The sequence below is a fragment of the Capra hircus genome, chromosome 12 (assembly GCF_001704415.2).
Source record: "Capra hircus breed San Clemente chromosome 12, ASM170441v1, whole genome shotgun sequence".
In the NCBI taxonomy this organism is placed as follows: domain Eukaryota; kingdom Metazoa; phylum Chordata; class Mammalia; order Artiodactyla; family Bovidae; genus Capra; species Capra hircus.
Genome location: NC_030819.1, coordinates 70,774,375 through 70,795,956, shown reverse-complemented (window position 1 = coordinate 70,795,956; position 21,582 = coordinate 70,774,375). Strand labels below are relative to the sequence as shown.

The following is a 21,582-nucleotide window of genomic DNA, read 5'->3' as shown; positions in this document are numbered from 1 at the left end:
GCTATTATAAACAGTGCTGCGATGAACATTGGGGTTCACGTGTCTCTTTCAATTCTGGTTTCCTCGGTGTGTATGCCCAGCAGTGGGATTGCTGGGTTGTATGGCAGTTCTATTTCCAGTTTTTTAAGGAATCTCCACACTGTTCTCCATAGTGGCTGTACTCGTTTGCATTCCCACCAACAGTGTAAGACGGTTCCCTTTTCTCCACACCCTCTCCAGCATTTATTGCTTGCAGACTTTTGGATCACAGCAATTCTGACTGGCGTGAGGTGGTACCTCACTGTGGTTTTGATTTGCATTTCTCTGATAATGAGTGATGTTGAGCATCTTTTCATGTGTTTGTTAGCCATCCGTATGTCTTCTTTGGAGAAATGTCTGTTTGTGAACCTGTGTCTCCTACGTTGGCAGGCAGATTCTTTACTGCTGAGCCACCAGGGGAGTCTACCCTCTGCAGCGAAAATAACGGACCTTCCCCAGCACATCGCGCAGTTTGGAGAGGACAGGCGTCATGTAATTCACTTCACCCATGCAACGCCTCATCTCTTCCCCAACAAATGAGAAGGAGAGGAAGGTCAGCACATACCCCACGTGCACCTCTGACTCCTGGGCCGAGAGCTGCAGTTTCTGTGGCTCTCTGGAGGAAGCACGGGGGCCCTGTGCTCTCTATGGACCCTCCTGCTTGTTGAATTTCCCCCTGCGATTCATCAGCAGGCAAGTTGCAGACGAGCAAAGCCAGTGCGCGTGCTTGCCCTCTGCTTTGTCTGCTTAGATTAGAAACCCCCGAGGCAGGTCTACCTCCGCCTTCTGTGTGCCCACCCGTTGCGGATGCTCACGGCATGTGGATGATGGATGAGGGTGTTAATCCGAGTAATAACAAGGCACATGGAGCACAGTCTCAAGGAAGCTTTTCAGTACTGGGTTATGGATGCGTGTCTCCTGCCGGAAGAAGGGACCCGTCATGGGCAGCGGCAGATGTGGGTACCAGGATGCCCAGCTCGAAATGCTCTTCCTTCAAAAACAAAAGGCAAATCAAGCAAGCAAAGAAACAAGCCCCCAGGCAAGCTGTAGTGTTGAGCAGGTTTTAACAGCAGCACCAGTTGGCTGTCAGCTGCTTTGAGATTATAAGTCACAGGGAGCGAGATAATTTTCTATGAAGGTGCCAAAACAATGATTATTGACAGCTTACTGTCAGCTTCTTTACATCGGTACTCTCAAATTAAATGTAATTTCCCCATTTCGGAGATGAGGAAACAGGGCTTCTGAGATGTGGGATCACTTGCCCTGGTCACATAGCGATACAGACTGAATATTTGCATCCCTCCAAAATTCATGTTTTGAAGCCCTCATCCACAGTGTGATGGTATTTCAGGGTTTGGCCTTTGGAAGGTAATTAGGTTTGGATGAAGTATTAAGGATGGGATTAGTGTGCTTATAAAAGAGAGAGACCAGAACACACACACACACACACACACACACACACACACTCTGTCTTTCTCTCTTTTTCTCTCTCTCCTCCACGTGATGACATAGTGAGAAGGTGGCCACCTGCAAACCTGGAATCGGGCCTTATCAGGAACTGAACCTGCCAGCACCTGAATTCTGAACTTCCCAGTCTCAAAAACTATATGAAGTAATTGTCAGTCATTAGGTCATCCAGTCTGTGGATGTGATTAGCAGACAGAGCTGACTAAGATGCAAGGTAAATAACTATTTCTGGGCCCCCAGATCTGTACCCAGGTCCACAGTGGCCAGTGGCCATGACCTTGCTATCTTGCAGCCTTCTTTATTCTTATCAGCACTTTTTGTTTGGGTTCAGTAAAAGAAGTTCTTTTCACGCTAACGTGGCAGGTCAGCCCATGTGCCTATTTGCTTTCCTTCCTTCCCTCCTAGGACTAGGTGGGAAGGGGCTTTGATCAGATAACAGTGGATAATGAGTCTCCCAGAATGGGATACAATGCATGTTTGTGGTCGTAAGCCATTCGGTTCACGGTCCTTCGTTTGGGCGGCTCTAGGAGACGCATACAGCTCCCTCTCTGTTTAGTCTTCCCAGCTCAGCTTCTAATGTGGATATGAAGGTCCTTCCGTGAGGCGTGTGTATAAGGGAAAACTGACTTGTGTTTTCAGGCGTTGTGAAAATTAATCACTTACAGAAACACTTGGAGAAACAGAAAAGAGCCAGTGTTGATGAGGGTGTGGAAAATTGGGGAACCCTTCTGCACAGTAGCTCAGCTGGTAAAGAATCTACCTGCAATGCAGGAGATCTCGGTTCGATTCTTGGGTTGGGAATATCCGCTGGGTACCCACTCCAGTGTTCTTAGGCTTCCCTGGTGGCTCAGCTGGTAAAGAATCCTCCTGCGATGCGGGAGACCTGGGTTCAATCCCTGGGTTGGGAAGATCCATGGGGTGGCAAAGAGTCGGACATGACCAAGTGACTTTCACTTCACTGCACTGCTGGGGGGGTGATGGTGTAGCTGCAGTGGAAACCAGTATGGAAGTTCCTTAAAAAATTAAAAATTAAATTATGTATGATCCAGCAATCCTACTTCTGGAATTATATCCAGAAGAAATAAAAGCAGACTCTCAAAGAGACATTTACACCCTTGTGTTCATTGCAGCATTATTCACGATAGTCAGGAGGGGGGAAATCCCAGATATTCATCAGCTAATGAACGGATAAGGGAAATGTGATACATGAACCCGAAGATATATTATGTTGCTTAAAAAAGGGAGATCCTGTCACATGTTCCCAAACAGAGGTGTCTGGAAGGCATTGTGTTAAATTAAATAAGCCAGTCACAAAAGGACAAATACTGCAAGATTCCAGTTACATAAGGTACCTCAAGTAATTGAAAGCACAGTAATAGGGACTTCCCTAGCAGCTCAGTGGTTAGGACGCCTCACTTCCACTGCAGGGAATTTCAATCCTGGTTGGGAACTAAGATCCTACATGTTGTCTGCTCTTCCCACCCGCCCCCCCCGCCCCCGACAAATCATAGAAGTAGAAAGTAGAGATGGTTCTAAGGGTTGAGGGAGGCAGGAGCGGGAGGAAGTCCTAGAAGTTCACTTTTGCGAGATGAAAAGATTCCATCAATCCATTGCACAGCAATATGGATATTTTTGACACTCCTGGACTGTTTGCTTGAAAATATTTAAGATAGAAAATTTAATGTTTTATGTTTGTTATATATATGTTGTTATATGTGTGTTTGTTGTGTTTGTAACCACAAATAAAAAATAAAATACAAGTTAAAAGAAGAAACCCTGGGAGAAATTCTCATTGAAAATAAAACATTCTTTGATAATGATAATGAGATTAACTACCCTCTTGGTTTTTGCATATGTATGTCTTTGATTTTTTTGTACACTGGATTTTCTTAAAGCGAGGCTTGTGTGTGACTAAGGGGTGGGAGCTTTCGGTGGGCTGTCTTGGTGGCCCTGATGCATCATTCCCTTCGCTGTGTGTGGTATAATAACATGGGTTTGGAGCTTCCTGCCTAACAGGAGACTTGAAATACGTAAGAGTGTTCCCACTGACAGCCTCCAGGGACCAATGATTTGACAGAATGGAGGCCAGGAGACTAGACTGCTCATTTCATGCAGCCCAGGTGTCAACAGTTGCTACATGGGATCTAATAAAAATATGTATTTGGTCTTGGTCCCCAGTTCCTGGCACAGAGTAACTAAAACTTTTGAGATTTCTTGAGTGACAGTATTTTTATTATTCAGTTTTCAAAGGCCAGTGAAATAATCAATCATGACCATGTAATGAAACCTCCATAAAAACCTCTAAATGACAGGGTTTGGAGAGCTTCTGGGTTGGGGAAATGCAGGGAGATGCTGGAAGTGTGGTTTGCCCTGATGAGTTTGGAAGCTCCACCTCCCTTCCCCTCATACGTTGCCTTAAACATCTCTTCCATTTGGCTTTTCCTGAGCTGTATCTTTTATTTTTCAAAAAGCCCTGTAATTGTAAGTAAAGTGTTTTCCTAAGTTCTTTGAGCTTTTCTAGCCAATGATCGAAATTAAGGATTGGGTTGTGGAAACCCCTGATGTATAGCTGGTTAGTTGAAGTACTGGTGGTCCGGTTTCTTTCTTTTTTTTGATGGTCCAGTTTCTTGCAGAGAATTCCATGGACAGAGGTACCTGGCGGGCTATACAGTCCATGGGGCGGCAAAGAGTTGGACACGACTGAGCAACTAAGCGTGAGCCTGAGTGTGAGACTGGTAGCCCGAGGGGCCTCCCAGGTCTGAGACATAAGAGATGCGGGTTCGATCCTTGGGTCGGGAAGATCCCCTGGAGGAGGGCATGGCAACCCACTCCAGTATTCTCGTCTGGAGAATCCCAGGCTAGAGCTGGGATTTCCCCCGGGGACAGAGGAGCCTGGCAGGCTTAGAGCCCGTAGGGTCACACAGTCAGACCGGACTGAAGTGACTCGGCACGCATGCAACGGCGGCCCAAGACCCCTGACTGGCATCTGAGGTGGGGGCAGTTCTGTGGGGACTGAGCCCTTTAACTTGGGGGACCCGGCATTCACGCCAGGTAGGGTGTGTCAGAATTGAATTGAAGGACCTCCAATGGGCGTCAGAGAATTGAAGAATGCGTTGGTGTCAGAAAACATCTCAGACTCCATTTGTTTTTCTCTTGGTCTGGGAAGAGTTCCATTTGGGTTTCTTGCTTCTTGAGGAATCCAAGTAGAAGATGCCACCTCTGGAGAGAGGAAAGGGGTCCCAGTCCAGCCTGGCAGTGGAGCTGCAAATGTCAGCCAGGATGACCAAACAGGGGTCCAGTGTCTGGGCTATTGTGTGTCACACCGACCCTGACCAGCCACGTGGACACAACCAGATGCCTGGCCAGCAGGCCCCTCATTCCCACCTGTGATGCTCAGAGAGAGACCATGAGCCTTGAAAAAGACCGTATTGTTTTGTGATGTCACCTCTGGAATGTTCTGAGTGTTTTGGTGACCAACTTCTGCACAGGACCTATACCTGGCACCTAACATTGGTATGGCTTTTTCCTTGAGCTAGAAATGGTAATCTTAGGAAAGCTAGTAGCTAAAGACTTTCAGAAGGCTTTGTCATCAACTATATAGACCTGTCTTAATTTCTGTTCAGGGATTGATGAAGCATCTTATCAGATACCATCTTCACATTCTCGTAAGGTACATAATTAACTGGAGGGGAGAAGTGAATAGTAGGAAGTCCTGTTTCGCAGTTGAGCAGCTGAGGCTCAGACTATGGGCTGGAAAACAGAAATCTGCCTATTTTCTCTTTTCCACAGCACTCGAGGCCAAATTTTACAAGAAAAAGAGATACCAGATCTGAAAGCCTAGAAATTCCCATCAATGTGGTTCTACCTCAGGTAGGGATGAACACTGAAGGCTGTATGTAACCTCTCAGTTTTGGCCGGAATAACCCCTTTCCAAACTCTAGCAAGCTACTGCAGGACAATGGTAGCCAGGGCCTCAGATTCTAGCTGAAAGTCAGCTGCCAGCCAGCTGTGTGCCAGGGGCAGTCCACTTAGTCACTCAGAGTCTTGGGTTTCTCGTCAAATGAGGGGGTGGGTTCAGTGATCTGGTAAGACCGTCCAGCCCGACCACTAGAAGTTTCTGTGACAATCTTTTCAAAATTAGAGCGTTTGGAGCTTCTTTACCACCAGGGGGCACTAGTGGTAAAGAATCCGCCTGCCAATGCAAGAGACCCAAGAGACCCTGGTTCGATCCCTGGGTGGGGAAGATCCCCTGGAGGAGGAAATGGCAACCCACTCCAGAATTCTTGCCTGGAGAATCCCATGGACAGAGGAGCCTAACAGGCTACAGTCCAGAGGGTTGCAAAGAGCTGGACACGACTGAAGCGACTTAGCACACACGCACATTGTGCACTACTCTGGACTTCTGGGGAGAGGATTAGAACTGAGACTTGGGATCAAGGGCATAGGCCTGAACCTATGAACCTGGGACATGGACCGAGGGGTCTGGGGTCCTTTGGAGGGGTCAGGAGAATTAGGACCTGCCATGTACCAGGGACAGAGCATAAGGAGGATGAGCCTGAGGGGGTCAGAATGGAGGCCAGCGCACGGGCGACAGGCTGGACATTCTCAGTTCTCCTTCTGCTAAGCAGCCGTTTCCCGGGAGGGGTCCTCCTGATTGGATTGTTTCTGCTGCTATGTCACAAAGAGGGCAGCCTTGCTTCTCCAGAGTCACCTAAGGCCCTGGGGGAAGATCATGGCGGTGCAACCAGAGGGGCTGAAATGTAGGGTGGAGGAATCCAGCACAGAGGTAACGATCTGAAAGCTCTGTCCAGGGATGTGTGGGAAGAGGGTTGACTCCCCAGTGGGGTCTTGGAGGCATGAAATTAGAGTTCAACCTGCTGCCTGTGCCACACACGGGCAGATGAGCGTCCAGGGTACTCTGGAGGCGCACAAGTCCTGAGTCAGGTTCCAGATCCCTGCCAGGATGCGCTGGGCACACTCTGGGGGAAGCGTGCTCAGTTGCTCAGTCATGCCCGACTCTTTGCCACCCCATGGACTGTAGCCCCGTCAGGCTCCTCTGTCCATGGGATTCTCCAGGCAAGAGTACTGGAGCGGGTTGCCATTTCCTTCTCTCTGGGGATAGAGGGGCACCTGTGCATTTAGACGATCTGAGCGGGCTGTGAGAGGGACCAGTGTGCCGACTGGACCTCCCCAAAGGAGAGGCTTACGGCTGGTGGCAGGGGAAGGGTTGATCTGGGTCACACGGGGAAGAGAGGAAAGTGACTGTGCACTGGTTTGGTCACATCGGGGCCCTGGGCCATGCAGAGCGAGGGAGAGATTGCAAAGGACCGGGAACTGGGAACCTCAGCAAGTCCACTAGTAATGGCGGAGCTGGAGTTAGAGACTTGAAGCCAGGTCAGTGCCCACGTCCTCTGCCACAAGCTGGGCACATGCCGCCTGCTTCTTCCCTGGCTTTTAGACAGGGTGCCTCCCCACCCCCATCTTAACTGCCAAGCCCCTGCACGAATCTGCCACATTCTGCTCCGTGCTGGTTCTGAGACTGAGTCCATTTGTTTCGAGAAGGAATTGCAGGAGCAGCTCTGTGTCTCCAGAAAGTGCCTCTGCACCCCCCCAGCTCCCAGCCCTGCCTGAACGCTTCTCATTCGCATTGCAAATGTCTGTGATTCTCTATTTGTTATCACCCTTAGGTCTTTTCGGGTCTTATTGATTTCCAGTTTTCCTTCCTCACAGTAAATATTTGTGTTTTCTAATCTGTTTCTCTCCAGCGCATTAACTTGCCAGCCTTCCCTAGTTACTTCCTTCCCAAGTTCTCTGCACGCCGCCCCCCACCTCCCTTGCCCCCCCAACCTCCCTAGCCCCCGCCACCCCCCCCATTCCTTTTGTACGTACCAGTTCGGTTCTCCCCAACACTCCCAATTTCCCAGTGAGCGCTCTCTGTGAATCTCATAAAGGCACTGTTTCCTGCGAGATTGTTAATGAAGGCTCCTCACCAGGTCAGAATGGGGTCCCATAGCCCCTCCAGGGCCCCGCCTTGTCCCTCTCTGTTGCCTTTTCTCAATCCCCTTTGTTTGGGTTTGTTCTTTAGAAGCTATGGAATCTGTGGCCGACAATGCCTGTAGCTCTGCCAGTTTAAAAAAGTGTTAGGAGGATTTCAGAAGATTCTGTGTTAAACAATTAGCTAAAACTACCACATATGCTGAGAGAGGACATCTTTAGCCTCTTTGCTGTTAGTATTAGGATTCTATCAAAATCAATTACATTGACCTGCAAATTATCCTCTTATCTGTTAGCGTTTATTAAAACCAACATTGACTTTCTCATGGCACTCGGGAGCGGAGTTGATTTAAGCATATGATCGTGATACTCAGCCTTGTCACCTGGTCTGAAAATTAGTGGCAGATCTGGAGAATCCTAGGGACAGAGGACCCTGGGCTGCCATCTATGGGGTTGCACAGAGTTGGACACGACTGAAGCGACTTAGCAGCAGTAGCAGCAGCAGCAGCTGCCTTTCCTTCCACCATATTCTGGGTCTCAGCTTCCCCAGGCTTGAAACGTAACCCCAGAGGGCTGAATATTCTCTGACCATAACCCTCAGTAATGCTGGCAAAAGCAGGGCTTTAAAAAAACTTGGTCAACAGACTTGGAATCTGCTGAGGGCATTTGGACATCTCTTCTGGTCTGTGGAAGTGCAGAGAATCTCAGTGCCTGGCAACTAAACTGGCAAGTCACTGTCCAGTTCTGTTCCCCAACTCTTCAGTTGGGAGGCCAGCAACCTCAAAAGCTCCATCCCCAAAGGTCCTATTCCTTAGATACCCCTTAGCTTCAGAAAGATGCTTTGGTCTTATTACCTCCCCTCTGCCCTTAGCCCTACCCCCGTTTCTAGCCACCATCCCTCCTGTGTGGGCTCCATTTGCCACACAAAAGGCTGGTGATCTGACCGAAGCATGCAGTTGGTTATTTCATACACTTTCCTTCCAGTACCACGCGTATTTTAAAAACGGATGCTGGGGAGAAGGATGAAGAGTGAAGAGTGGAAGTGTTAGTCGCTCAGTCACGTTTGCTACTCGGCAACCCCATGGACTGTAGCCCGCCAGGCTCCTCTGTCCATGGGATTGTCCGGGCAAGACTACTGGAGTGGGCTGCCATTCCCTTCTCCAGGGGATCTTACAGACCCAGGCATGGAACCAGAGTCTCCTGCATTGCAGGCAGATTCTTTACCGTCTGAGCCACCAGGGAGGCCCAGGGCTGATGCTGAGGATGGAGCTCAGCCACAGGTGGGATTCAGGCATCAGAGCGGGAGCTCTCGGTACCCAGGGCCCTTCCTGTGTCCTTAGCACTGATGCACCTTCTTTAGGTCACAGCCGGGAGCACTTTGCTCCCGAGGGCAGCGTCTCTGGGTCACCTTCCTAACAAAGGTGACCCGATGGAAGATGTGACGAGCCCCACGGCCACGCGTTTCCCCTCCTGCTTCCTTCCTGTATCCCGTTCTTCCATGAAGAAGCCCCCCCGCTTCTCCTCTCCCACCTATGAGGGCATGTCCTACATGTCAAGGAAGAAACTGTCCTTTCTTTCTTGGAAACCAGGCCAGGCTGTGCTGGGGGTTTGGGTCATGCTGCCGGAGACCCCACCTCCGAGGCTGAGGAGAACTTTGAGGGGTGTTCCAGGGGCTTTTAATTGGCCCAGACCTCTGGTTCAGGGCTCAGTGACCCCAAGGGGCAGATTAGTTTGGCCCATGAAACCAAGCCAGTGATACCACTGGTTGAGGAGACCTACTGAGGAGCTGGCTTGAGATGTCAGCTAAGGGGGTCTGGGCTTTGGTACCTCAAGTAGCTTGAGTGCTTGCAGACGCTCACTTTTTGTCACGTTCTTTCATAAACACAGTTAGGATTTGCTCTAGTGTTTTAGGCCAGGAATGGTTAAGCTTTACCAGGAGAACTGGCCCTCTGTTTGGTCTTGATGACACCTTAGTAACCACTTTCTTGGCCTCTCACAGTAACCCCTGGCAGTAGACACAGCAGCTACCCTGAGGTGACTTTCAGAGAAGCTAAATGACTTTCACAGGAGCTGCCAAAGATGGGACTTTTAAGCCCAAAGCTATTGGGAATTTGAGGCCTCTACCCTCATCGGATTATAGGTTCAAGATGGTGACATGGACAACCAGCAAGCTTGTGTGCAGAGGGCAGCTTCTTTTAAGGGCTATGTAAGTGGATGTGGGTGGAAGCCCTGTGATGCAATGGCTCTGCAATTTAAAATGTGGATTGAAATGTGGACATGGCTTTACCAAACAGACTGAAAATATCACGGCAAACAAGATCATCTCTTTGGAGAGCCCAAAATAGTATGATGTAACAGTGTTGTGTGCTGCTGCTAAGTCGCTTCAGTCGTGTCTGACTCTGTGCGACCCCATAGACGGCAGCCCACCAGGCTCCCCCATCCCTGGGATTCTCCAGGCAAGGACACTGGAGTGGGTTGCCATTTCCTTCTCCAATGCTTGAAAGTGAAAAGTGAAAGTGAAGTTGCTCAGTCGTGTCCGACTCTTAGTGACCGCATGGACTGCAGCCAACCACGCTCCTCCGCCCATGGGAGTTTCCAGGCAAGAGTACTGGGGTGGGCTGCCATTGCCTTCTCCAATGCATGAAAGTGAAAAGTGAAAGTGAAGTCGTGTCCAACTCTTCGCAACCCCATGGACTGCAGCCCGCCAGGCTCCTCCGCCCGTGGGAGTTTCCAGGCGAGAGTACTGGAAGGGGGTGCCATCGTCTTCTGCGACAGTGTTGTGTAGTTCAACCTAATATCTCCTCCTCACCCTTCAGTGCACTTTGGTTGATGAGTGCATTGGCAAGGACTCTTTATACTGCCACTGTATGTGAAACGTGTTGCTCTGATTTCCAGAACTAGGGATGTCAAAAGAGTGAGGGGCAGTTGACTGTGCTAAGAGAATTACAATTTATTCATCTGGGGAGAAGATGGGACAGGATGTATGAAAACCACTGTAAAGTAATGAAAACATAACACGTGCAGAATAAAACATCGGAGCATTGTGAAGAGCTAGAGTGAGCATGCAGTTGGGAGTCAGATATCCTGGTTTTAAATCTTTGCTGGCTACTTGAGCTTCAGTAGACCCATGGTAGCTCTTTTCAGTAAGATATTACGTATGAATATGGAAATCAGTCAGCACTTTATCACTTAGTAGTCATTCTGTGTTACTTCCTTCACCTTGTTTATACAATTGAAGGAAATGCTAAGCGACCTCTCCTCTGAATGCATTCACCATTCTTGCATGTCTGGAGCTCCCTATAAACAAAGAAGATGCCACATATTCTCCTTTATTTTTGAACTCTGCAACAAAACCTCAGAAACAAATAGGGCAGATGTTAGTGAAGTGGCTGTGGATGGTTGCACAGGGTATGCACTGCAACACCAGTTGTGACTGGCATCCTCTAGAGCTGGACATTGTACAGCTTGCGCAAACATAGAGGGTGTCTCTGAATCCTGCTGCTGCTGCTGCCAAGTCACTTCAGTCGTGTCCAACTCTGTGCGACCCCATAGACAGCAGCCCACCAGGCTCCCCGTCCCTGGGATTCTCCAGGCAAAAACACTGGAGTGGGTTGCCATTTCCTTCTCCAATGTATGAAAGTGAAAAGTGAAAGGAAACTCGCTCAGTCGTGTCCGACTCTTAGCGACCCCATGGACTGCTAGCGCCCACATTTCCTAGATACGGAAACTGAGGCAGAGAAGTCAAGTGATTTTGTAAAGACCATGAACTTACAGCACAGAGCCGGGACTCTGTTTAGTTTTATGATGTCCCGTCCTCTGTGCCCCTATGAGAATTAATGGCTTTACACCAAGAAATAGTTGGTGCTAATGCACTGATTTCCAAATTGACTGGAAGTTAATTTGGAGGGCAGGTCTGAGAACAAATGCCCAATGTGTTAGTTGATTCATTGACATAAATGTGGAGGAAGATTTGGTGCAAGAATGTTTAAAATAGGAACTGATTAGGGTGAGGAGTTTGCACGAGGCCAAGGAAGAGCTTTCCTTTGCGGACTAGGTCCAGTTAGGTCTGATTGGAATCAGGGAAATATGGGAAAGAAAGAATTTGTCTTGGTTCAGCATCTTCCCAGAGTTTAAACATGATTCCTGGTATATCTGAAATGCCTGTATATTTGCTGTTTTTCTTTACATCCTCTCATTTTCAGAAAGAGAACAGAAATTGCTCTATTTTGGCTTATCCTAACCCTATCCATAGGATTGTGGGTTTGATAAAAATAGGTATATTTTCCTAATGCCCATTAAAATAAATACACGACTATCACATTTTTAAAATAAGTGTTTTATCTAAGAAACTAGGCCATGAAACGATGCTAGACTTGGCCACCTTCTGGGTCCTGTGTGGGAGAAGACGAAGAATGGAGAGACTTAGTCATAAGAGGAGGGTTTGTTCTCTTGGTTAAGAAGGTTAAGGAGACCTATTAGGCCATCAGTGTTTTCTGGATTCGGTTACCAGGCATGAAACAGAGCACAGGGTCTGCTTGGGAAGTGCTGGCCACGTAAGGCAGGGGACTCGATGTAAGCCAGGTTGATAAAAGAGGACTGCTGGGGTCACAGCAATGCCAGTTTACAAACTTAGATCACTTGCACCAGAGAAAGTCAGACAAGAGGGTGTTTAGAGATAATGCCACTGACCTTTCCATGACACAGAAGTGAAGACCAAGGTCACAGGGTGAGAGGATGTGACCGAGGCCACGCAATGGCGTGCATAAGGACAAGGGCCCAAATACCCAGACTGTCCACTACTAGGGATCTGCCACCATGTGTTAAGTTTTCTATTTAGTGCCTTTATGTTGAGAGGATAGTTGGAAATCCCTTGGCTACCCAGTTCAGGATGTGGATATAAAATACAGGCAGCTGACTAAGTAGGATAATTTTAAGGCCATAAAGGATACTGTGAATAGGTATAAAGCACCAGTGATTTCTCTTTGGTTGTTCAGTTGGATCAAAAAGAGTATCTTTCTGATAAAAATCAATCATAAACAAGAAATGAGACAGTTGGGAAAATTTGAATCAGTATTTGTTGACATTAAGGGATCACTGTTAAATTTTAAAGGGAAGATAATGGTATTGTGGTTTTGTTTAAAAAATGCACATTGACTTATTTATGGATAAAACAACACAATGTCTGTGCTTTGAAATAACCCAGTGGCAGAAGAGTGGTTCTGAAACTGGATGATGTTACAGATGAAACAAGTGTGGCCTTGATTTGATAACTGCTGAAGCTGGGCCATGGATACACGGAGATGTCCGAGACTATCCTCCTCTTTTCCATAATAAAAAGTCCCCAAGTACTGAAAGCCCTTTGCTAAATTCATGGAGATTTCCTATATGTGTGCTTCACATAAATAAGCTCAGGGAGCCAGAACTGGGTTTGTGACTGAGTAAGTGGAACTTGTGCTGGTTATTTAACTTCTCTGAGTTTCAGTCTATCCATCTGTAAAATGGGAATAATAGTAACACCTTATTATATCAGTGTTGTGAGGATTAAATGAATTCAGTGGATGGATCACTTAGCCCAGGGTCTAGCACAAAACTTCCCTTTCTTTCTCATGATGGGAATATAAATCATTGACTAAAACTACATTTTCCATAATAACATCCTTGAGAGCAGGATGTTAGTACTGAGATGGAGCCCTCTATTGCCTCACCCTTGGAGGATGAAGATGACCTCTGACTCCTTAGCACTCTGGGATCAAGCCACCTTCAGTTTACAAGAAATGGTCTGGGCTCTTCACAGTGGGATTCATGTGGATCACAGGTCAGCCCCAAGAGCCAGTGTGCTTCTCCAGTTGAGAAAGATGAAAACTACTGAGGCTGGATTTATTTAAAGTAAATAATGTGCTGATCACGGAATGTCCCTGCACCCTTGCTCTCTGGAAGATTAAGCACATCCTTACAAAGTTAATGACATGTGCTTATTGCAAAGTTAATAGCATAGAACTGTGCCTTCTATTTATCTAACTCTTTAGGTCTTAAAGAATTCTAACCAACTTTATACACTGTACAAATTATATATCTCTATATATGCTTATATATATAATGCAAATAACCTGACTTGTTTTCTATCTTCTCTATCTGTAAAATTGTGAAAATAACCTAAGATATGAGAAATTAATATTTGGAGAGCATTGCAATGTACTTGGATGAAATGCTTTTGGTGTATTTAGAAGCAGCTCCCATGATCTTATTTTTATTTAAATTCATTGCTGCAATTGTTACCTCTTCTCCAGGAGGCATCCCACCTGTTCATTGCTTTATGAATCATCTCAGAATTCCCCCATTAGTGAAATCTCCTTTTCTCAATAACAATACCTTACATTTCTATGGCACCTGGCAGTTTTAAAAACACTTTTGCATTCATCTTCTCTTTTCAGTCCTCGTAACGGTGCTGTGAACTAAGCAGAGCACATGGTATTATTTCCATTTTACAGGTACCATTTGCTGACTTTCAATGTTGGAAGGTGCTTTTAAGATCACAGAGTCTGACTCTCTTTTGTGCTAGTGAAAATCTGGGTCTCGGAGAAGGTGAGCGAGTTCTCTAGTTTCATGCTAAAGCATCTGCGTGATCCCCATCTTGAACTCTGGGCCTAGTTTAGCCCTGATGTAACCCTCAGAGAACTCCGTGGACAGAGGAGCCTGGTGGGCTACAGTCCATGGGGTTGCAAAGAGTTGGCCCCGACTGAGTGCCTAACACTACAACCCTCAGAGCAGTTCTGACCACTGGAAGCCAGAATCACCTAAGGGAGCTGGTTAGAAACACAGATGGATGACTGAATGTATGAATCAGGCTTGTAAGCAGAGGCTCCAAAATCTGCATTTAAAACGCACTGAGATGACTCTGTATTGAAAAGTGCGGCCGCTCCTGGCTTGTCGGAGGTAAGCTCTGTGACTCCTATCCTCTTTTTATGGGGTGGTTTCGAGGTGCATGGCTACCCTCACGGATTCCTCCTTATGAATCCCTTGGCGTCCTTTGATGTTTTCACTACATGTTCAGCTCCCACAGTCAGTGACACGACTGTGGCGGTGCCTTTCCTTTCCAAAATTATCAGCAGGACTCTGTTTTGAGCCTCGCACTGTGTGTGTCGGTGTTTAAGGAGCTGCTAAGAGGACAGACTCAGGGGTGGGGAAGAGTGAAGGACGAGCCCGAATAGGGCCAGGGAGAAGTGGGGCTTAGCAATGGCACTGGCATCTTGGATGATTTGAGTGACTGTTAGGGGGATGCCAGTTGTGGGTCCCCCTGGGGTAGCAGGAGAATGGTGTTTATTCTTCTTGTAGGATGACAGAAGTATGCGAGAGCCCCAGCTTCGTGCTTCCATACATCATCTTTTAATTCTAAAGTATTTCTATGCAGCAAGGCAGTAGGTGCAGTTCCTCCAGTTTGAAAGCATGATAACTCACATAATTTGTCCATATTCTTGTAACTGATCAGACAACCGGGTCAGGACTCAGAGGTGGTTGACTCCCAACATTAATGCCTTTAAAACCTCCATGCTATATTGTTGATTCTTTTTACTCACAGATTCCATGTTTGTGAATTTGCCTAATTTTTTTTCATTGAAATTAGTTTGCAACCTCCAGATCAATACTTGTGGCACTTTCTTGGTTTATCATGGACACTCACAGAAGGGTGAATGATTTGAGTTACCTGATGCACACGTCTCCAGTTTAGGCGCCTTCTTGTTTCAGCTCTGACTATAAAACGGTGTCCTTTCCACAGTTTGTTTCGTGTCACTGTTTTCACACTCTTGTGCTCTTTGCTGGTGATCTCACTGTCTAAAGTGGCCCTCAAGCATACTGCTGAATTGCTGTCTAGTCCTCCTTAAACCACAAGAAGGCAGTGATATCCCTTATGGAGAAAACACGTGTGTTAGGTAAGCTTCCTTCCCGCAGGAGTTACAGTGCTGTTGGCCCCAAGTTCAAGGTTAATGAATCAAAATGCATTTTAAATAAGGTGTCTTTCAACAGAAGAAAAAGTTGCCTATTGATCAGTTGAGGAAAATGTGGCCCGCTGGAGGTCGGCAGGAACCTAACGCTGTGTGTCTGCCCTGAGTCCTGGTTCAGTATTAGCTAATTCTGTATCTGCTGGGACATTATAGAATAGAATCTGGAGAAGGGAATGGCAACCCACTCCAGTATTCTTGCCTAGAGAATCCCATAGACAGAGGAGCCTGGCAGGCTGTAGTCCATGGGGTCGCAAGAGTCAGACCCAACTGAGCGACTAAACCACCACCACCACCATAGAATAGAGCTGCCACGAATAACCGGGCCAAGTGCAAAAGCACCCTTGGTGGCTGGTCGACTCCCAGACGGGGTTTCTTATGGGGTCTCGGGCCTCTTACATGGCCAGCCGGCCTCCGGTGCAGTCAGCCTCTCTTTGCTAACCCTGGGCTTCCCTGTTCTTTCCCGCAGAGGGGCACAGCCGAGCCCTTCCTGAGGCTCCACAACTTGTACCCCACCCCTCGCTGTGCCCGGCAGGCCGCCCTGCCCAGGCTGAGCCGTCGGGTGGTCAGCCAGCACTCCTACCCACTCAACCGCTTCTCGTCAGTGCCCCTGGACCCCATGGAGCGCCCCACGTCGCAGGCGGACCTGGAGCTGGATTACAACCCGCCGCGGGTGCAGCTCAGCGACGAGATGTTCGTCTTCCAGGATGGGCGCTGGGTCAGCGAGAACTGCCGGCTGCAGTCGCCCTACTTCTCCCCGTCCTCGTCCTTCCACCACAAGCTGCACCACAAGAGGCTGGCCAAGGAGTGCCTGCTGCAGGAGAACAAGACGCTGCGCGAGGAGAACAGGGCGCTGCGCGAGGAGAACCGCATGCTCCGCAAGGAGAACAAGATCCTGCAGGTCTTCTGGGAGGAGCACCAGGCCGCGCTGGGCCGCGACGACAGCCGGGCCTCGTCGCCGCTGCTGCACAAGGACAACGCCGCGTCCATGGAGGCGATGAAGAAGGAGCCGGCGCTGCAGGCGCACCGCGGCCGGGAGAACAACACCCTGCAGCTCCTCCGCGAGGAGAACCGGGCCCTGCAGCAGCTGCTGGAGCAGAGGAAGGCCTACTGGGCCCAGCCGGACGAGAAGACCGCTTCCACCGAGGAGATCAAGCCGATCTCCTCGCCCCACGAGGAGCCCCACGGGCTGCTGCCGGACCCCGGCCCCGGCCTCCCCTCCCCCTTCGAGGAGCCCAAGGGCCTCCCGGCCCCACCGGACGACTCCAAGACCCTCCGGGCCCTGAGGGAGATGGTGAGCACCCTGTCCGCGCAGTCCGGGGAGGAGGTGGGCAAGGGGGGCCCGGGCCTGCCCGACGGCAGCCAGTCCCTGGAGCTGCTGCGGGAGATGAACCAAGCGCTGCAGGCCCTGCGGGAGGAGAACCAGAGCCTGCAGGTCCTCCGCGAGGAGAACCGGCTCCTGCAGGAGGAGAACCGGGCCCTGCACGCGCTGCGCGAGGAGCACAGGCTCTTCCAGGAGGAGAACAAGGCGCTGTGGGAGAACAACAAGCTGAAGCTGCAGCAGAAGCTGGTCATCGACACGGTGACCGAGGTCACCGCCCGGATGGAGATGCTCATCGAGGAGCTGTACGCCTTCATGCCTGCCAAAAGCAAGGACCCCAAGAAGCCCAGCAGGGTCTGAGGCTCCCCCCCTCCCCAGGCGCACAGAGGCACCCGGCTGGGGCACCCCCACCACATAACGCCCGCCTTCCCCATGGGCGCCTGGCCTGCCCCTACCAGCTGGTGCCCAGTGCAAGAGCAGAATGAGCAGCCTGGTCAATTCAGAGAAGTAATAAAGACCTGAGGAGGCTGGGGCCTAACCATCTGCATTCTTTTGTGGTTTTTATGGGTTTTTTTTTTTTTTTTCCTTGTTTTGAGCACTTGCAGGCTTCCTGGTAGCTCAGCTGGTAAAGAATCTACCTGCAATGCAGGAGACCCTGGTTTGATCCCTGGGTCAGGAGGATCCCCTGGGGAAGGGAACAGCTACCCACTCCAATATTCTTGCCTGGAGAATCCCATAGACAGAGGAGCCTGGTGGGCTGTAGTCCACGGGGTCACAAAGAGTTGGACCTGACTGAGCACAGCACAGGGTCACAGCAAAATGTACAGAGAATTCCCATACGTCCCCTCATCCACACCCCCCACAGCCTCCCCGTCTATCAACCTCCCCTCCCCTCCCCCAGAGGGTACTCTGGTTACAACTGATGAACCTCCATTGACCCACGCCTATCACCCAAAGCCATGGCTTACACTGGGGTTCATGCTGGGTGTCATACATTCTGTGGGTTTGGGTAAAGTGTGTAATGACACGTATCTACCATGAATACACAGAGCATAGTCACTGCCTTACAACGCCTTTGTGCTCTGCTCATTCATCTTTCCCTACCTCTCACCCCTGGCAACCACTGATCTTTTTACGGTTCCCCACGGTTTTGCCTTTTCCAGAATGTCATATAGTTGGGATCGTACAGTAGGCAGGCTCTTCAGCAGCAGCGTTTAAGGCTCCTCCGTGTCTTTTCATGGCTTGAGCGCTCATTTCTTTTAATGCTGGATGCTGTTCTGTTGTCTGAATGTACTGCAGTGTGTTTATCCATTCACCCACTGAAGGACGACGGCTTGGCTACCTCCAAGTTTTGGCAGTTATGAATCTGGCTTCTTTTTCTTTTTTTTTTCCTCCTGTCTCCTCCTTCCTCAGCCTCCTTTATCATCTGTTTTTCTCTTTTGTTTCCTCCCTTTTTCCTTCTTTGTTTCCCTCTTTCTCCTGTCTGTCTTGCTCTCTCATCGCCTAGCACTGATGAAGCCATAGAGTGGGGGATGGGCTGTGGGGCTCAAGGCCAGGACTTTTCAGCGGGGCTACTGGCAACAGTGGGCTGGATAACTCCTTGTCTCGGGCTGCCCTGTGTATTATAGGGTATTTAGCAGCAGCCCTGGCCTCGACCCACTAGATGCCAGTAATAGCCACCTGACCCCCAGCTGCGACAACCATTTCCAGTCATTGTCAAATGTCCCCCGGGGGACAGAACCCCAGTCCTACCCCCAAGATTGCTCTAGGTTTCTCAGAGTATCTTCCTTGAAACAGCAGTTCTTGAAATGCTCTGAGAAATTGAAGGTTTCCATGACAGGGGAGACAGTCCTCTTGGGCAGACTCATAGTCACACTCCAACTGAAAGGGTCTGAGAGGTCCTGCAGTGAAAGAACCTGCTTATCTTCAGTGGACCCAGAACTGGCCAATTGTATCTGACATTGAGATCTCTTTTTCTGTGACCCTGCCGATCACCTAGTTTGGGAAGGGCTGCTCTGTGCTCACCTCCCTGCCCCCAGGTGCCCTCAGCTCACTTGCAGCCCCACCTCCTAGCTGGATGTAAGGCGAGGGGTCTGGTTAACAGGCTGCCTGGAGGGAGGCTCAGAGACTCAAGCTCGGCGTCCTGGACTCTGACTCCCGTTGTGAAATTGGACATCCTTTAGAACTAAGAGCTGAAAGGTGCCCTCCGGGGGACTACAGGGAAAGCCAGAAAGAGGTTCCCAAACTGTTGTATAGTAGTCTCACCTGGGGGCGTTCTTTGAAAAAATACTGATGCCTCGACACCACCTGCAGATGTTCTGTCTTAATTGGCCTTGGGTAGGCCTGGACATTGTGAGGATCAAAGCTCTGCAGGTGAATCCAATGTGCAGCACGGTTGAGGAATCACCGTGGTAAGGTGAGCAAAGCTGCCTGATTCTCTGTAGAATGCTCATTTCCTAGTCATGGGTGTAGGTGAGCAGGCTTATGTGACGGAGAGGAGTTTACCCACTTTGCTGGTGGAAAACCAACAACCGTCGTGAGCTGAGACTGCAGCGTCCTCAATCCTGATCTGTCGTTCACACTGGCTCAATTTCTGAGCTTTGAGCAGATTCCAGAAGGTGAGCCGGAGGTGGCAGCCCGTTCCCGCAGAGCTCCTCGCCCATCGCTTTTCACTTGCTGTGACCCCTGTATCCTCAGCGGTACCCGTAAGGTAGGTATCGTGGTCCATATGCAGGTTGGAAAAGAATTTCCAGACATGAGGCAGAATGGGAGGAAAATGAAGTTTATTAGAGTGGGAGACACTGAACAGCAAGGCCGGCTCAAGGGAGAGCTGAACCCTTTGGCAAGCTGCTGCTGCTGAGTCACTTCAGTCATGTCTGACTCTGTGCGACCCCATAGATGGCAGCCCACTAGGCTCCTCTGTCCCTGGGATTCTCCAGGCAAGAACACTGGAGTGGGTTGCCATTTCCTTCTCCAATGCTGCTGCTACTGCTGCTGCTAAGTCGCTTCAGTCGTGTCCGACTCTGTGCGACCCCATAGACGGCAGCCCGCCAGGCTCCCCCGTCCCTGGGATTCTCCAGGCAAGAACACTGGAGTGGGTTGCCATTTCCTTCTCCAATGCAGGAAGGTGAAAAGGGAAAGTGAAGTCGCTCAGTCGTGTCCGACTCTTCGCGACCCCATGGACTGCAGCCCACCAGGCTCCTCCATCCATGGGATTTTCCAGGCAAGAGTACTGGAGTGGGGTGCCATTGCCTTTTCTGGTGACCTTGGTATAGGGCTCCACGATAGGCATTTATCCTTCCTCCTGCAGCTCTGAAACTAACACACTATGTGATTTGCCGGAGTTTAGTCAAGAAGAGCCAAACTAGGACTTCAACACAGACCTAAAGACAGTGGATCTCAAACTCCTGTTAGATCACATTGCTAAGTAAACCTGGTCTCCAAAAATGAAGTTTAAAAGTGGTTTGGGTGCCTGTTTTCCAGACTTAGGGATTTGAGTCTTATCCAAAATAGCTTTATCAGAAATTCCAAATGAGGGAGAGCAGAGTATTTTCTCTCTCCAGGTGGTGACAATATGTCCAACCCCTACACAAGGGTGGAAGCTGACTGACGGGCACTCAGAGGCTGAGTCATTCATTCCCCTCTTGCCACCAAAATCTGATAAACAGGAAGTTGTTGCTGATGGGCTTCTGGGCCTTTGCAATTTCTTCCTCCTGAATTTGGTCCTCCTGAAAATGCATCATGCTGGGCATCATAAAATACTGGACTTTAAATCAGTGTTCTAACTCCAGGGCATAGGGCTTTTTTCATTTTTGTTTTTCGATGAAACCAAATTGATTTCTGCGATTCTAGATGACTGGATGACATGCTCTCACCATGTTTGTGTTATGAACATTTAACTTGGATTAAGCTCCCTAATGGCAGTCAGTAGGTAGCAAGCTGAGGGAGCTCAGAGGACGTAATACTATTTAACACTGTCAACTTTCTCTGTCATGCAGAATCTAAATGGGTGAAAAATTAGCAAGACGAACCATAAAATATCATTTTTATGGAGTGGGGGAGATTTACTTCAAAACCATGTTTCATTGTATAGCACAATCTGTCACAGATTAACTAACATTCAGTGGCTGCTAAGCTCTTGGAGAACAGAGTGAAATTTCATTCTTCATGGAGAGCTTCCTTTAAGCATCTCTGCTCCTTTTTCAACTCTTCCTGTATCTGCCTTCTGGTCCAGCTCGAAGCCCTTTCTCAAATAGCCAAGGCTGGTTTCTCTTTGCAGGTCAAGTCTTGGTTTCAACCTTCCCTGGGGGCTCAGGTAGTAAAGCATCTGTCTATAATTCAGGAGACGCAGGTTCAATTCCTGGGTTGAAAAGATTCCCCTGGAGAAGGAAATGGCAACCCACTCCAGTATGTTTGCCTGGAAAATCCCATGATGGAGGAGCCTGGTGGGCTACAGTCCATGGGGTCGCACAGAGTCTGGCACGACTGAGCGACTTCACTTTCACTTTTCGGGCTTGCCTTTAGAGAGCTAAGCATTCCAGCTTTCCTTGCATCTCCCATGTGGCCGCTGGCTTGGCTGGCTGGTACCCTTGGTGCCTGGAATCAACTAGAATCCTCCTATAGAACTGCCTGAGTTCTGGCCATCAGCCTATTTCGTGCTTGTTAGTTGAAAGGCAGGTCAAACAGGGGACACTCATAACCTAAAACTACTAATTTAGTGGAAACTAAAGAATCAGAGTGACTTTTTTTTTTTTTTCCCAGTAGGAAAATCTGTATGTAAGCACG

General features: G+C 49.0%; 1 protein-coding gene across 1 annotated transcript; it reads left to right on the top strand.

The window, feature by feature from the left end:
* Positions 4,777 to 17,268, top strand: SPERT (spermatid associated). Its single transcript, XM_018056336.1, has 3 exons — positions 4,777 to 4,998; positions 5,275 to 5,355; positions 15,946 to 17,268. Exons 1-3 carry the CDS (start codon positions 4,924 to 4,926, stop codon positions 17,155 to 17,157), a joined length of 1,368 nt encoding a protein of 455 aa, XP_017911825.1. The 5' UTR covers positions 4,777 to 4,923; the 3' UTR covers positions 17,158 to 17,268.